Below are 18,265 nucleotides of genomic sequence, written 5' to 3' on the forward strand. Positions count from 1 at the left end.
GTAATGTGAGTCGTTGGTAATGTGAGTCGTTGTTAATGTGAGTCGTTATTAATGTGAGTCGTTGTTAATGTGAGTTGCTGGTAATGTGAGTCGCTGTTAAGGTGAGTCGTTGGTAATGTGAGTCGTTGGTAATGTGAGTCGCTGTTAAGGTGTCGTTGTTAATGTGAGTCGTTGGTAATGTGAGTCGTTGTGAACTAAGGGATTTTGTTGCCTTAAAAACTTCCTGTGAAGACAGAAGTATATTTTAAAAGTATAAAGTAGAAGTATGCATGTAACGAGCATGTATAGATTTGCTGTTGGTAACTCATGATAGAGGGATACATTGTGCCAATTTTACATTTGTGTTTGTGTACGGTTTTTAAAAAATGGAAATATAATGTGTTAATCAGTGAAATTAGAGTTTTTGGTTGGTGTAATTTAGAACTTTGGACAGAGCCAGGTTAGCCGTTTCTCCTACTTCAACTATTTATGCTAAGCTAGGCTAACCACATCCTGCCAACACTCCATACTTTGCCTCTTTATCTTCTTATCTAACTATTAGAAAGAAAGCAAATAAGTTGTACAAATTGTTTTTATGTATGTCCATAAATACTGATAACACCTGAGACCATACCAATAAGATTCCTACTGATAAATACTGTTCCCCTTAAAAATATTGAAAAAAAGGAAAAATACAGTGACTTGGAAGTTTTGCAGCACATTATATGCAACACAACTCTGTTAAAACACTCACAGCATCCTTACACAGTGTCAAAGAAACGGCAGAGTGGTGAGCATGTATAGTGCACATTGACAATATAATACAGCAAATATTGACATAACAGTGTTTGACTCCTGCAAAGGCTGCAGCAACGTCCTCGTCCCTCACAGACTGCAGCAGCTTAAATAAGGAGAAATGTCTCAGTAACTGAGTTAAGGAAAAACTGCAGACAGATGATAGAAGAGTATTGTCTTCAACTTAAGAATGCTCTATTTCCATGGAACAATAATTAATCTATATACAGATATTAAGCACCTGAAATCACTGCTGCTTCAGAAAATATTGTACAAATTCAAAGATTCCGATTCACCAAAAGGAGACGATGTTTGAATCAACAATGCATTCCTTCTTCAGCTGATGTTTGCAATTGCTGTTTCCCTTTCACAAAAAAGACAAAATGAACTGTGGAAGGAGAGATGGAGTATGAAGACTAGCATTGAGAGGGACCTCTAACAAAATACACCCAGGATCTAAATTATTGTAAAAATCTCACTATAAAACAGACGCCTCCTTTTATGTGTAATTTAATAATCCTACAAGGAGCATGTTGGTGATGAAAGATACACATTGATAGTATTGTGCAATTTATACTCAAATTAAACTCTGTAGTTTGACAGAATTGGTCTCAAATGTTTTCTTCTCCCTGTAAACATGCTTCTTTCCTCTGCCATACAAAGCAGAATCAGCAGTGAAATCGGTGTTGCTTTGCTGAACCATAAATGATGAATTGCTTGCCTTTAGTTTACCGTATGGAGGGTGTCAGAGAGTTCCAGCCTGTGTAATACATTCCTTTACACCCATAGGGTTTGGGCTTTTCTTTAGTGCTCTTGCATAATTTCGGTCCCACGTGAATCAAGCTTGAGATTGTCCTCAAGACTTAAAGTTGCAAGAGGATTTTCAGGGTCAGAGCATCCTTTGACCGCACTGTCCCCAACAGGACAGCCTGAGTAATCAAGAGACTGGCTCTCTCAGCCTCTGGTCTTTAACTGTCCATCTGTCAGACTTCGAGGTCAGTAGTTTTCCCAGGTGGAGGATCAGTCATTGACTTATCTTCCATTGCTTCTTTGTAGGCCAGGAAGGCCATCAGTGTGACACATCAGAGCACGTGTTCTCTCTGCCCTTTACATAGATACATCCACTGGATGTGAGGCAGTAAGGCAGGGCTGCAGGGCTTCAGGACTCAGATCAGCCTCTCCTCCGGAGGCACTTTAAGGACACTGCCCATCTCCAGCCTGGCACCAGCCACCTCCTGTGAGCTGGGGCTGTAGGTGCCCTCTGACTGACGCTTCTTCCGTGCTGTCATGATGAGGCAAAAAACCACCAGTATAGCCAGTAACCCACACAGGGTGATCAGAGGGATGGTCACCACCAGCCAGGGGATTCGCTCCTGATGCTCCTCTTTCTGCAAGAGGACAGGACAGAATGTTATAATATATGACCATTCCGTCTTTGCTAATTCTTCTGATATGGCACTCATAAGTCATCACTAATGGGTTTATCAGTGGTTAATACATAATTAACCACCATAATTAATCTCCTCCATCATGGCAGTTGTCTTATCTGAAGAGAATCTGGACAAAAATCTATTTATTAACTGTTGTTGTTTGTATTAGTTTTCTTTATTGTGTTCTTGGTTTTTGTTAGTATTTGCTGTTATAATAAAACTTATTTTTACGAATCAAAAAGAATATTCTAACTTTTCACCTTTAGTTATACAAAGCTATAACTTTATTTGAGTGATTTTCATCTATCTGATGGAATTTAAAAGTTTGCATGGTTCCCTTTTGTGTTGGAACAATTCTACAACCTTTAGTGTTAATTTAGCAATCCTGAAATGTTACCAATTTGCAGAGGAATGGACTGGACAGTTGATTATGGGATTAACATATAGTAATGCTATTTTGCTGTTACTTATGTTTCAAACCGTACTTTCTGTGTATGTCTGTGTTGTTTCCTGTCATTGCTTCTGTGTCAGCTAAAGGTTCCTTCAATCTTAAACCCATGACTCAGATTCAGGTTCTGATTTAGCACATATGCTGTGAAAGTGAATCAACTCAAATGTAGAGTCAGTGTGAAGATCGGGCCGTCACTTACGTTACTCTCACACAATGTGCCGCTGAAACCCAGCACACACACACACTGGAAGTGGTTGAGTCTGTCCAGACAGGTGGCCCCGTTGAGACAAGGGCTGGACCCACACTCGTCTATTTCTGTCTCACACCTGAAAAACATCAGAAGGGCTTTAACAAAACGCTGACTGACAGAGCAGCAGCTCACACACACACACACACACACTCTCTCCTGACCTTTACACTTGGATGTGGCTCAGACACACTTTTTCCTGAGCAGCAGGTGTGTGTGAGTGGTGAGGAATGTGCAGTGTGCTGCTCTCACCTGGCACCAGTGTATCCCGGCTTGCAGGTGCAGTTACCTCCAGAGTCACCTCCTATACAGACCCCTCCATTAAGACACTCTGTGTTTGAATCGCACGCCGCTGGAGGAAAACGCCATCTATTGGACACACACACATATTCAGTACACTCAAACGTATGATTTGGTAGTTATACATGTAGGTGACCTTTAATTACGACCCAAACGCAGTCGAGGAGAAACTAAGAACTTCACAATTAATCCCACAATCATAAAGGCCTAATTCCACCATTGAGTTTGGTTTGACGTTTTGCATTGATCGTGGCTTGTGCTTCATCAAATCAAGCATTCCCTTTTCAAGGACCAACTACAACAGGGATAACAACAGTAACACTGCTAATAATGGCAACAGTCTGACAGAGCTGACGGAGCGAACAGCGTTTACCTGGGACGGAATGGGAAGGTGGGCGACGAGTTAGCCAGGAAGGGAGGGACTCAAATGCACTAAGATGTACGGGCGGCTGGCCCGACTACCAAAACAAAGAACAGAGAAGCTCTGATGCCAACACACACAGAGGGAGAGCGCCTTCATCCTCTGCTCAGGTAGACATTACTCCTCTATATCTTTACATACACAATAGCGGTTTGCTGCTTTAATAATGCTCTGAATGTCATATATAGAACCTTTGACCATTGTTTGCCTTGGTGAAGGTCTGTTTTGAATCTAATTTACTTATGGTTTAACGTTCAGCAGTAACGCTGATTACTTGAGAATAAATAATGATCTGAAGCTAATGTCATTTATAAGAATGGCATGAACATGAAACCAGTTTTGTGTCGCAAAAAACTATTTAGTTTGTGAAGATAGACACTTTGCACTTCTCATCAATCAACATCATCAATATTTTCAGATTAACAATGTTTCACGTCTCATGACTATGTGTAATAGAGTGCTGCAGGGATGACGTCATTCTTGTAGGCCAACAGGAAGTTAGTATCGACTTGGATCCCTTCTTTTGGATTTTGGATTATAGCATAAAATAAACTTGGCGGTGACGCTGATGATAAATTTAGTTCAGCAAGATAATCTTGGAAAATCAACACCACTTTATGATTTGTGAACGGTGAATATAATCGTCAGAAGTAACAAGTGGAAGTTAGGCAATAAAAGAACTACACCACGGTTGCAGTAAGTGAACACAGCGATGCTGTAAAGGCCTATTGATGGGGTTTAGTAGTCTCATTTAATTATATAATATATTTATCTCATTTAACTATATAATATCACCAACTCTGCAGTTCCCTTTAGCTCATTGTTCTGCTTTTACAGCTCCCAATTTGACAGTTTTGGTTCAGTCACTCAGCTATCAACACTGAGCAGCAGCAGCTGTCTACGGGGAAAAGCTCTGAGGAACCTGCTGTGCACTAGCAGACAGTTTTTGGTTTGTTAGTTCTGTGCTACTGTAGAAACATGGTGGCAGGCTCAGTGAAGAGGACGTTGAGCTCTGTATGTTGATACAAATGGCTTATTTCAAGATAACAAAAACACAACAATTGTGATTATACTAAAGAGAATATAATATGAGATTCCATTTCTGCCAATAGACCTCCCTAAAGGCTACGCAAAGCTTTTGGTTCATTTAGCATCTTCCACGCATCAGACAGGATGTTTACAGACGTGATGTCATTACACAACAGTATGGTAATTCTCATAAATATGAGCAAAAGCTAAAAAGACTCAAATGTGATGTTGAGGAAGTCTTTACTCACTGGCAGCGTTTGCCGACGTATCCAGTAGGACATGAACATGTGTGAACTCCCACCGTGTCCATGCAGATTCCTCCATTCACACAGCTGAACTTGTGACAGTTATCCACCTCGTGCTGACAGTCTTTTCCTGTGTATCCAGGCTCACAGTCACACTGGTAGTCTGCTAGAAGGTCTTTACATGTCCCGTAGACACAGGGACCTGAAGAACACTCATTTACCTCCATCTCACACAGCTCCCCCTCCCATCCTGCGCTGCAACTGCAGTTAAACTCATTAAACTGATCCTGGCATACACCCTGGTTAAGGCAGGGCTGGGAATCGCAAATGGGTGCACCTTGGCATCCTATCATTGGCTCATGCCCACCCAGTTTGGAGAACTGGCTCATCTGAGGGGCTTCTGGTACATTTATGAGAGGCAGGTAGACTCCACCCACTCTCAACTCCCCTAAACATCCAGTGTATTTCTCAGCCAGCCAGATTTTGGTGTCATTGAGGAAGTTAAGGTTGCCTCCAATGCCGAAGCTGCCACCAGCTCTCTGCCCATCAATGGTGAGGCGCCAGCGGGATGCTAACTGCGTGGGATCGACCATGGCCAGCTGGATTTGATGCCATGCTCCGTCTGCGATGGCCCTGTCACTTGTGAAGGCCAGCAGCTCTGTACTCGCCCCGCTGTCCAGTTTGACCAGCAGGGAGGAGTTGAGCAGACCCAGGCAGAAGACCTCTGCTCTGCTGAAGGCCCGCAACAAGATACCGTTCTCGTCCCGCGTCCGAATATCCATGGTGATGTTGGTTACCGGGCTCAGCAGGGAGCTGTTTGCAACATACTGAAGAGCGTTGTCCTGAAAAATGGCTTCAGTTAAACCTGTGTGAAGAGAAGATGATGAGTAGTTTTGTTACTGAAGTTACTGAAACCAAGGACTGTGTATAAGTTACATGTTGATTCAAAACCCCCTACTGATCCCCCAAACCTTGAAGCACTCCTTGAAGTACAGTTCAGATATGTTTTACCATTGTTGCTCATCTTAGTTGCTTTGTACAATTGTTTAGCAGAGCGCTCGTGCTTTCCAGAAGGAGGACAAATATCAAATCTAACTTAATTGGCAATAGACAGGTGTTTTGCTTTTATTTATCATTATGAAATAAATGTTGATTGCACAATGCAATGGCAGTAGGATGATGACACCATCAGTGTTAAGATTGGTTCCATTTAAGCCTCACTTTCGCTTTTCAGTTGTGTCTGCCAGCAGGTACAACCTCACAGGAACATGAAGGCTCCAGAGAGGAACAAGACATTAACTTCACTTAAGTAACTGTAGAAAGTAAAATGTGTGTTGACAACTCTTTTCCAATGAAACCAGCTACCACTAGCTCCACAAGTCACCAGATGAAATCATCCACTGGTTTGTGACGTTACTACACATCATTTGCATAGAGCCAAACTACATTCTCCAGCTGCACCACAATCCTGCTTTCTTAGAAATACTAACATATAATCTCAAATATTATAGGGATTGTATTACATCACTGACAGTTGACATCAACTGTGTATTTATATATAAATAAACTCCCAAAAAGAAGGACATGCAGAAGTTGCATGCAACTGCTGCAACTCTTTAACATGTTGACTTTTGAGTGATTTTATGCCTCTACTGATGTATATGTGCATGCAGCCAATGATGGAAGTCATTTTCATATTTTTAGTTCTTTTTTTCTTCTAATTGTTATCAGCGGTTGGTAGATTTTGAAGACGCTGGTGTGTCACACTGGTGTTTTTTCTGGGTCAGTTTTCTGTACCCGAAACAGATGAGACCTGCAGTGAGGTTACAGCCGTGGGAAGATCTTCTGAGGTGGTGGAAAGTTATTTCGGTATAATCGAGACCTGTAGTGAATTCGTGTCAAACTGGATATTGTTTGGCTTAAATGTCTAGTCTCAAACTACCTGCACTGAAGTTTGTTTTTTGCTTTTTTTAATGTTCAGTCAATCTTCCTGTAGAGCATTTTGTGCTGCATTTCTTGTATGGAAGCTGCTACAAAAATAAAGTGTGTTATTATTATTGATATTATTGTTTCTGCTACTTGTAAAAATGAGTTTGTTGTTTCTGTATGGATAATCCGTCCTCTCAAACACCTCTTGCAGTCAGACTCCTGAGTTCAGGGAGCTTCTTTCCTCCCGTGGACTGGGGAGTTCTCTCTCTGATGTCAGTGAGGGTCTACGGTTGGCAGGTTGTCCCTTCAGATACCTTTTAAGACTGTGAATCTAATTAAGAAATTAAGAGCTGAACAAACAAACTTGACCTGACACTGACTTGATAAAGAGAGCGATAATCACTGTCAAAGGATTACTTACACTCATAACCATCCTGTAGGTCCACACAACGCACTCCGTCAAAGCAAGGGTTGTCGACGCACCACAAACGTGCCTCGCACAGCTGGCCAGAGTATTTCATGGAACAGTCGCACAGGAAGTCATTCCAGGTAACCTGACACTTCCCACCATTGAAACAGGGCTGATCCTGTGCACCGACAGACACAGATGGATGGATTAGATGATCACTTGTCAAGTCTCTCACCTGATGCGACGGCAGTGGTAAAAGCTACAGAGAGGATTGAGCACTAACAACCAGATCAATGTTAATACAGTACAGCCCAGCTATCAGACAGTGCTGCAAGGTGCTAACACCTTAAGCACGGGTCAGTGTTTCACACTCGCTACACACTGGCAACACATTATAGTGTTTACCTGTCTTTTCATCAAAACTGAATATAAACCAGCTTTGTCAATCTCTGTTATGTTAGACGTCATGGACTCTTTTACTTGATTACATAAAGTGTCTCAAGAGTTGGCAATATTGGTTGGTCAGTACATCACTTTGGTCCAAACTGAAATTTCTCAAAAGTATTTTGAATTAAAGCCAGAAAATAAATTTGAATGACTTTGGTGATCTTGACTTTACATTCCCATTAGCCTGAGCTACACTTCTACAGTAATAACATAGCATGTTAACAGTATAATCTGCTACATTCTCATGCTGGCTTTAGTGAGCTATATCAAAGAGCAACTGAGCCAGAGTACAGTTGAGCTTGGAGACATGCAGCACTAACTTTTGACAAATTCTGATGTATTTACATGACCGGTAAGGCCTAACACTACTGTACATAGTTAAAGAATATCAGCAACAAATACTAAAGCTGTCATCAGTTCAGCCTTTTTCTGCATTTCACGTGATCTTGAGGGGAGTGCACATTTCATCTTATTGTTGTCTATTCTGTAGTTGAAGTAATAATCATACAGCAGACAATAAATGCCTCTTTCACCTTGCATGTGTCATCACTATGGCATCCTGGCAGCACGTTCTCCTCTGTGCTTGCCTGGTAAACTTCCACCCCCTCCAGATGATCCTCAATGGTCAGATGCCTGTGGTCCAGCCGAATGTCCTGCAAGCAGCCCTTGACATTTCCACCCCAGGCATTCATACTCTTGCCTGCAGGGAGCCCTCCAACATATGCCACGTCCCCTGCCTCTATACTAACGTTTCCTAATGCGCGATGATTTCCTGCTTTGGGGAAAACCACATGGCCGTACTGCACCTTTAAAGTCACCAAATTATTGTTGCTGTCAGTGACGAACTTGGCCTCCGACAGCAGTGTGGTGTGAGGGCTGTAAATAGCAACAGTGCCCTCCTTCAGATAGATTGTCAGGTAGGGCTTTCCTTCTCGATGGAGCTGCAGAAGCAGACCGTTGTGTTTGAGGGAGCGCATTAAAAAGGAGATAGTGAAGTTGTCTCCATGAGTTTCCGTGATGTTGAAGCCAACGTAGCTGGTGGTGTTCTCATGACCGAAGGTCCAGGATGGATATTCTGAGGTTGGGGTGAGAAGCACAAAGTTATCAGTATCTTACCCAAACACAATGGCACACGCTAAACCTATATCAGCAATCCTTTATTTAGGTATTCTTGAAGGAGTACTCAGTTCCACATGAATTATCAGAGACGTCTCATTATTTTTATTGAGGCTATTTTTAATAAAAGAAACACTTGTGTGTCTCAGCTTGGGCATTAACAGCCACATTTGTCAACATAAAGTTTGGAAGAAGTGCATTTACCAGAAAGGTAAACGATTGAGTTGCATCATGAGAAGTGCATGATCCAGTGCCTTTGGACTTTGAGTCATACTGTAGGGAATACATGGCTTTGGATTGTGGTGCAGTGTTTCGATTTTTATGTACTTTGAATTATAATGCTCTATTTTTCATCCTTTTCTCCAACTTCACGGCAGTGCAATACCAGTTTGCTGGAGTACTTCTTTAACACTTTGGCTTAATCGCAGCCTCAAACAGCAGTAGGAGCTAACTCTATTACAGAGTGGAGGAGATAAAGGAGCTCAGCCTTTGATATTGGCAGCTTTGCCTAGACAAAGTGTTCATTGAATGCTCGTTAGGAGGGAGTTTATATTTCATCCCTACATTTGGATGTGTCATACCCTCACCAAAAATCAGGACCCTTACTTTGAGTGGGATACAAAAGAATCACACCAACAGAAGCATTCCTACAGTTCCTCCTACGCATAGTCCTGGAGATCGCCGCTCTGATTGCTCGCCACAAATTACTCTATCCAGTGGAAAATGTCAATGTTTTTAAGTCAAACTCAGTCCTACTAACCCATTAGGTACACTCTCACCTTTCTCACAGCTTTCTCCATAGTAGGGTCGATGACACTGACAGCTGGGACGAACCCACATGTCCACACACTGCCCACGTTCCATGCATGGGTCATCTTGACACCAATCTTTTTTACTGCATCCTATTTCCAAGCCCTGGTTCTCCTCTCTGATGAGGTCCAGAGGCAGAAGTAGCTTGTGGTCAACTTGAAGGTCTTCCATGCATCCAATGAACCCCCTTCCGCTGGACGTCTGTGCTAAATATTCCTGCGGTGCCCCTCCAACATACAGCTGTTGAAAGGAGCTGGGCTGGAGGAAGATCAGATGGTTATAGTCCTCATTTTTCACAAAGCAGTCATCCTCACAGCCTGGTCCTTTTACAACCAGAACCAGCCTCTCATCCATGGTCACAGTGGCCTGGTACCATTCACCGTCATTGACTAGGCCAGGGTAAATGACCTGCCATACCTTCCCTGACTTCACCCTGGCCCGAAGGGAGCCTCCAACAAGTTCCAGGGAGACGAAGCGCTCCACGGTGCCCCGGTAGTACAGCACCATGTCGTCCAGAGTGCTCTTGAATCGGAGCTGCATGTGGAGCCCATGATTGTCTTGGTCCTTGGTTTCTCGTTTCATCCTGTTTTTGGGAACAGGCAGCTGCATGTGGACGTAGCCCTCGGAGTTGAAGGAAAAGGTGGTGGAGGTATTGCAAAGTTCTCCGGTCCAGCCAGGAGGACACAGGCAGGTGTAGCTATGGTCTCCATCATCATTCAGCACGGGGACGCAACCTGCTTCGTGTTGACAGTGGTGCTGCTGGCAGCCGACCAGACCAACGTCACAGTCTCTCCCGCCCCAAGGCTCCTGGCCAGGCTCTGGCTCAGGGCAGTGACACCTATAGAAGTTGGCAGCATCTTCACACGTGGCGCCATTCTTGCAGGGATTGCTATCACACTCGTTGATGTCCACCTCACAGTGTACGCCTGCATGGAGAGACCCTCACGTTTAGTACTACTACTTACTTTAACAACACTGATGCAGCCAATACACACCCTTCGAATGGATCACAATTGAAGACATATTTACTAATAATTGAACCACATAAATCTGGTTATTCAATCAGGGGGAATGCAAAGGGAGCCTGGAAAGTAAAACACAGTACATTCAATGATATAATTAGACGCATACCGATGAACAGGCAGATACGGTTGAGGCATACATTTTTCCATTAGTGTCATGACTGGAGGAAAAAACATTAATTGCACAATTAGATAATTAGAGAAGACTTAGATTTGCACTGATTTCCCTAAAACAATTAAATCAGTGTCTGCCCTACTTTTTGTTTTAGCTAGACATTGAAATAATGTACTACATGCTTGCCATACACACACACACACACACATACACCTACACACACACACACCCTGAGCCAGAATTACAGTCTACCTGCCTGGTTTCAGTAGTCACAGCCACTTAGCAAACTGCATTCAACATTAAGCCTTGGCAGCAGCAGTCAACTCGCATTAACATAGTCCTTTAAAATACTCTACACTTAAGGAACCCTTAAGCTGTTTGTCCTCTCTGTGCCAGGACTCCACCCTCATACATAAGCACGCAACTTTTTTGTTAATGTAGCCTTAAAGTGCTGTACCGTACCTTACCTGTCAGCCCCCAGAGCCCACAGCAGCAGCAGCAGCACAGCAGCAGCAGCATCAACCTGCTTCCCCCCATGATCCACTGAGTGAACCACCAACACACTCCTCACACTGCTGGCTGACAGAAGTGACACAACCAGCCTCCCTCTCTCTCTCTTTCTCTCTCTCTCTCTCTCTCGCTTACGAAGCAGACGTGCGTCCACTCTGTACAAGGCAGACAGGCAGAAGTGATTACAAGGCAGCCCCGCCCAACTTTTCTTTACCTCCCTCTCTTTCTCCTTCCTCCATTCCTCCCTGAATCCCTCCCTCACACCCCCTGCTCCTCTCTTGTCTGCAGCCCAGCCCGAGCAGAGCGCTAAGCCTCCTCCAGCTGGCTCCTCTCGGTGTTTGACAAGAGGAATGCAGTGCTGCATCCCCTCCCTGCTCCATGTGCCGGCCTGTGGATGCCCACGAGTGGCAGGAAATGCTAGAATGAACCTGCAGGAGGTGCTGCAGGTTCAAGGTTTCAGACCTGACCATGTATGGACCGATACATGGAGCCCATATTGATTTTTTATTAACGTTTGCATAGCAGCTAGTCAGTCTCATCCACCATTGTGTCTGATCTTATCACATTAGATGTATTGCCAATGGGCTGGTATTAGTGACTAATAAAGGGGATTATTTCCAATGGAAATAAATAAAACACTTTGAAATATGGTGGTGGGGGGGCTGACTCCAACCTTGGTTGATATTGGTCAACAAAGTCAAGGTTCTAATGTTTGAAGTTAATTGTGAATTGTTAATCAATTATTAGATGACAGTTGGAAAGTCTCAGATTTAAGTTTTAGTTAAATGTTATGTTTGAATTGTATGTTCACTTTCAGAAAAAAAAGATTGCATCAGGGTTGATAGTTTGACAATAAAAGAGCTAAGAGCTGGAAATCTGGAGATTCAGATATGAATAATGCAGTTTTTTTGTTCACATGATCTGTAATTGACTAAATCAAGCTTAAAGCACACACCTGTAGCCAACCTGAGGAAGCCACACAGTGAAACTCGTTACTCATAATACATGACAAAACTAATACCAAACTCAGACATTTTAATCCAAATGTCCAAAGGCCTTCTAAAACTATAAGCATGGCGCAGGTACAGTAAGGAGAGTCCATCTCTACTAGTTAGCAGTGCGTTACAGTGACGACCTCATGCACAGGGACAGTCAACCTCTTGCACATGTGCCACACAAAGTCAATAGGAGGTTTATGAGCCACATGGAGTTTTCCTCTTTGCTTGCTGTTGCACAAGAGTGATGTTTACAGAGAGCATTCCAGAAATGCAGATCATTAGGAAAAAGGCCGTTGTTTTGCTCACAAGTTTTTCATTGTCTTTTTTTTTTTCCATCAGGCTTTAATTAGGCTCCTAAGCAGCTTTTCTGTAATCTCCCCTCCCCCTGACAAATATCATAGGAGACCCCCGTCTAATACCCAGGGTGGACGCCTGACATATGGCACCTTATATTGGCTTTGTTGTTTTCTGCTCCTCCATACCATATGGCCTTTCTATCCTCTGCTCCACATCGCACGATACCATTAGCAGATTCAATTTGCCTCTCAGTGTGTTGATGAGAGCGTCTGGCTGAATTCCTCACTTCTAAATCCAGATTGTGCATTTCAAGGTCAGTTTTTGGGACTGTTCTTCCTGTTTTTGAGTGACAAATCTCCTCTAATGACGAATTAATACCTTGGCTGGCTCTGAGGAATGATCAGCAGGAGGAATATTAACCCTTTTACTGAGACTTGTCGGCTGACACTGTCTACTGAGGACATTCAGTCCTGTTTACACAAAAACACTGATTACTATCAATTTATCACTCGTTATTACTGTAAAAGAGAGTTGTCTTGTGACAGGATTCCCCAGTGTTTAATCTAATCTACTCTGATAACACACAACAATACGATGTGCAATGAACAGAACCTAAGTAAACTAAGATGTCTGTGTGAGGAAGGAACAGCACTGGTATTTGCATGTAGCATGTTTATTTTCATTATTGATCGATCTGATTCACTAATACTATAATCTATAAATATTTTGCAAGAAATAATAGTTCAAGAGTTTGTTGTTGATGAAACTTCTGTTGATTGACTAATCGCTTCAGCTCTAATGATCTAATAACAAACACCTTTAGAAATATTTCAGTAACCTTTTACTGGAGATAAGTGTTTCTTAAAAAGTCAAAGGCTCGACAAAAGCGTGGGCTGCTGCTCACCACTGACTTCACCAGCCAGCTTCACCTTTCTTTTTTAATGTCAGAGATCTGTGTCTACCCACCATCTGCAAATCTATTTAATGTCCCTGCTATGAGAGGCTCCTTCACTTCCTTTGTGCATGACATTAGGAGAGAAGAGTACATCCACAGCACATGCAAAAATAATCTGTTTTTAGTATTCGTACTGACCATTTTCAGTATGCTTTATTTGATGTATTTAAAGGGAGATGCTAACTTGCTGTTGATTTACAGAAATCCCTGCAGCACTCTAGTTGTTTGTGTTTTGACGCCGCTCGATTCACAAATGCATTTTTTTCAGCAGGGATGTAGCCAATTAGCTTTTCTTTGACATGAGTGCGCCCCAACAAAACTATGATTTCATATTTATAATTCTTGAAATACATTTGTGAATCCTTCTGTGTGCATTCAGTCATTATGATACTAATCTGAACCCGTGGTTCATTTTAATAACCACCTGGTAAAGTGAGTAAAGTCTGAACAGTATCACAGCTGAACATGCTCACAGTGAGGCAGTGAGGAGGGACAGGGACAGGGACAGGACACTACTCCGTGGGGAGTTCTCTGGAGGAAGATGAGAGTAGACGAGCAGATAAGAGGTTTCTCCTACCTGTGAAGCCATCTGGACACATGCATTGATAAGAGCTGACCAGATCCTGACAGGTTCCTCCATGCTGACACGGAGCAGACTCACACTCGTCCACATTGACTGAGCAGCTGTCTCCTGCCAACGGAACACATTACTGAGATTCATATGTCCTAATCACTTCATTGAGTTATTAATAAGGCAGAATATACATGGGAAACAACAGGGTTTATAACTAGCTTACCAGTGAATCCTGGCAGACAGCGGCAGATGAACCCGGCGGCCTCTTCATAGCTGAAATTGGCTTTGCTGAATTCAGGCAGCGTTCTGTAGTTCAGGATATCTGAGCGCTGGAAACACTCGCCACCATTCTCACAGGGTTGCTGCCCACACTCATCCATATCCAGCTGGCAGTTCTCTCCCTCGTAACCTAGATGCACGTGAACAAAAATGTTTAAAGGATGAGTCAATACAATGTTTTTAGTAATGACATGTTGTTTAAACAGGCTATGAATGATATATGACAAACCCCTCAGAATACAGAGAGGAATGGAAGTGGGAGTTTTGGTGCATGTAAGAGCTACTGAAGTAGAGATCTCTGGCTCAGAGTCTGAGAAAAACTCATTTAGAGCAAACGGCTTTTAAATATATGTTTTGTAAAATTCCATACATTTCGAGGACACTGCAGGTAAATAGGGTAAAAAAAACTAATATTAAAATATTCAAATGAGGCATTATCTGATGTTAACGTTTGGTGAATTTAGGAGAAGTCTGCAGAAACAAATAGACAAAGTAGTCAAATAAACACCAAAATGTGTATTTTGGATGTTTTCTTGTTCTGAAAGAAAACATGAAGCAAAATAGAAACAAATATCATAATTGATCAGTGCATGGACAAACATGTATCCTGCCTGGTTGTCTCCCCTTAAAAGAGTTCATGGTAACTGTAATTATTAATTTTATCCGTACAGGCCATGAAGTGATTCCATCCTAACTTACACACCAACATCGTCCACACATTGTTAGCTAGCTAGAGCTGATGTCTGTACTGTTCGCTGGCCATTTGAGTCGCATAAACACGGGCTGCATAAAGACTTCAGCTGTCAGATTTGTCTGAATAAAGCGAGCTGAAAACGTACGTTTCTTTCTGAACGAGTGGGTTTTGTTAAAGGACCAGTGTGTAGGATTTGGCGGCTTCTAGCGGTGAGGCTGCAGGTGTTAAGTAGGTGAGCGATGGTGGCTGTCATGAAAACATTACTATTCTGCTCTGGGCTACAGTAGAAACATGGTAACGGGCTCCATGTAGATATAAACAGCTCACTCGATGCTAATGAAAATACAATCATTCTGATTTTCAGGTGATTATACACAAAAGAAAAAGTACTTATTGATATTACACTCAATTTCTGCCAATAGAGCTCTGTAAATGACATACACTATTTCTTTACCAAACTTGCATGTCAATACCAGGATGTATCCCTCCCTCTGCAGATAGAAACACAAAGTCATGTTTTAACTGTAACATGGGGGGTTGCCCACTTTATTTGACTAACTCAGAGTGCGGATGCCTTATACAAGCTTCAGTTGAACTTTGGAATGCATTTTTTGTTTCTCTCTATATTTGGTTATTTTTATGTTTTTTCAAAAATAGACTTATTTTTTCCACAAAATATGCTTTACAAGAACCAGTTCATGCCAGTGTCCACAGTCGATCTATACAACAGCCTTCATGAAAGTATTTAAGACTTATAGATTGAAACACATGAAATGAAATAATATCAGCTTTAAAAATAAGAGCTGATGTTAAAACTGCTTAGGGTCAGTTAAGGTTGTGATGTCACTTGTGAAGTTGACTTTTCGAGCATATCTTCCAATAGTTGGCAACACTAACAAGGATTGTGGATTTTGTAGGTTGCACAAGAGCTCAACCAAACTGCTTATAGCCTGTATAGACAGTTTAGTTTCCCCAATCCATTACAGGTCAGGAGTCAATATATCCAAGTCAGTATTCCCAACTTCCAATCAAAATGTGTCCCAGTGCATCTGCTCTGGAAGAGACAAAGTGTATAATGTAACCTTTAAATGAGCAGCTAGAGAACTCGAGAAAATAGAGGGACAGGAAATATTTTTGCTACTCTTATTTAAGACACTTCAGGGATCCTCAGGGACCCAGTTAGAAGAGACGGGAGGAGCAGACTCATACCGCATGCTGGCAAACACGCACAAATCTACTGAATGGAAATGTTAGAGCACAATTCACAAGACAAATGGTAAACGCACTTGCATTTGTGTAGCGCCTCTCTAGTCTTCAGACCACTGAAAACGCATTACACTACATGTTATTCATTCACACATTCATACACTGATCTTCCGATTGGAAGACAACCCGCTTTACCTCTCAACCACAGCCGCCTCATAACCGCGGGTAGATTATCCAGCCCGAGTCCATGTCTTGGAATTTTGACCTGACTGACAGTTCCTTTGCACTTTTTTATCAGCACATTGTTCACACTGTGATGATGTTTTGTTGCTATATAACAGTATGATAGCGTATACTGAGCAGTGGGTTATAGCAGGTGTAGAGGTGGTGCACAGAGTGATGTGTACCTGGCCAGCAGAGGCACTTGTACTGGTTGATCTCCTCCAAACAAGTAGCTCCATGCTGGCAGGGGTCGGAAGCACATTCAGGAATATCTTCTTCACAGTGGTCGCCCACAAAGCCGGTGCCCTCACAGTCACACTCATATCTGGAGGAAGGACGAATAAAGGCAAAATGGATATATAGAGTGAATAAAAATGGATTGCAAGGCTATTTCATTATTTTCTGAACAGTAGCCGTATTAGTCACTTGTGGCCACAAGTGACTAATACAGGACTAAGTAGTAACAAACCCCCTGAGTGTGTTGAAATGAGCAAGGGTGTGTTATTTCTTATGAATTCTTCCTTTTCTGTATCACAGCAAGAATGTGCAAGTTATTCTGTCAAAAGTTACAGTCTCTCTTTGAATATTCAAAGATAATAGAATCTTTGGACACCAACTTATTGAAAGAGATTTTTTACGTTTTAAATGTTGCGGCACTCATTAAAAGAAATCTGAAAAGTTCCACAGAAATTGTGTGCTGATGATCAGCTGTGTGGCGTCTGACCACTTCATTCTTCTGTCCAAACCTGCACTAAGATCTTCTGTTTTATGTTTATCAGTTCTCTTGTTCCTAAGTGTAACATATAGCATCTTCTATCCGTCCTCGTCTACTCAGTGTTACTACCAGGTATTCTCACCACCTCTATCCGTCTAATGACTCATCACAATGGCTGGCAGTAAGTGGATTAATTATTATCCCTGGTCAACTTTAATGTCTGCCATGCAGCCTCAGGCTGTCACAACACACTGCTGGCCGAGTGTAGTCATATAGAAATCAGCACTAATATAAACCAACATGGATCAGACAATAATATACAGTCCCTCCAGTATCACTTAATGTACGATTTTAACCTTGATATAATTCATTATTTGATCAGATTCCACCAAAGTCTCATCAAATACATCATTCATGCATGTCAGCAAAAACAAATACTCAAACACAAACATAAAGATTAATGGAAGCTTCATTCTGGAAACATACAAAGAGGGCCTTGACTTTGAACTAAACATCATTGGAAACACTGTGACAAGCTGCATCTGCTATTTGATTCATGTTTAGTTTCTGCGTATGATCATGTTTCTGTGCTGTTGTAGAGTGACATGATTTACCAGACAAGTTGTTAACCACGTTTGCATTGTGAGCTCAGGTGAGAACTTTATTAATCCACAGCAGACAATATATGAAAGACATGTTGCCATACTAACTTGTACTCACACCAGTACTAACACCAGTACTAACACCAGTACCGACACCAGTACCGACACCGGTACGAACACTGGTACTAACACCAGTACCAACACCAGTACCAACACCAGTAACAAAACCAGTACCAAAGCCAGTACTAACACCAGTACCAACAACAGTACCAACACCAGTACCAACACCAGTACTAACACCAGTACCAACCAACACCAGTACCAACACCAGTACCAACACCGGTACCGACACCGGTACTGACACTGGTACGAACACTGGTACTAACACTGGTACTAACACCAGTACCAACCCCCCCCCCCCCCCCCGCCCTGCCACCTTCGATCGCAAGAGCGTCGTGTAGCATACCA

At 42.4% G+C, this 18,265-nt stretch overlaps 1 protein-coding gene across 1 annotated transcript in view; it reads right to left on the reverse strand.

The window, feature by feature from the left end:
• Positions 1 to 6: 6 nt before the first annotated feature.
• LOC116399572 (protein crumbs homolog 1-like) overlaps positions 7 to 18,265 on the reverse strand; it is a 31,895-nt gene continuing 13,636 nt past the window's right edge. Inside the window, exons 4-13 of the mRNA XM_031876814.1 lie at positions 16,666 to 16,805; positions 14,303 to 14,488; positions 14,083 to 14,196; positions 9,578 to 10,534; positions 8,216 to 8,757; positions 7,248 to 7,413; positions 4,901 to 5,762; positions 3,155 to 3,271; positions 2,855 to 2,981; positions 7 to 2,162 (exon numbers count right to left, since the gene is read on the reverse strand). Coding sequence (XP_031732674.1) covers positions 1,941 to 2,162; positions 2,855 to 2,981; positions 3,155 to 3,271; positions 4,901 to 5,762; positions 7,248 to 7,413; positions 8,216 to 8,757; positions 9,578 to 10,534; positions 14,083 to 14,196; positions 14,303 to 14,488; positions 16,666 to 16,805 — 3,433 coding nt within the window. The 3' untranslated portion in view covers positions 7 to 1,940. The remainder of the gene's footprint in view (positions 2,163 to 2,854; positions 2,982 to 3,154; positions 3,272 to 4,900; positions 5,763 to 7,247; positions 7,414 to 8,215; positions 8,758 to 9,577; positions 10,535 to 14,082; positions 14,197 to 14,302; positions 14,489 to 16,665; positions 16,806 to 18,265) is intronic.

This window comes from Anarrhichthys ocellatus, unplaced genomic scaffold, assembly GCF_004355925.1.
Source record: "Anarrhichthys ocellatus isolate YVR2014 unplaced genomic scaffold, GSC_Weel_1.0 scaffold116, whole genome shotgun sequence".
Taxonomy (NCBI): Eukaryota; Metazoa; Chordata; class Actinopteri; order Perciformes; family Anarhichadidae; genus Anarrhichthys; species Anarrhichthys ocellatus.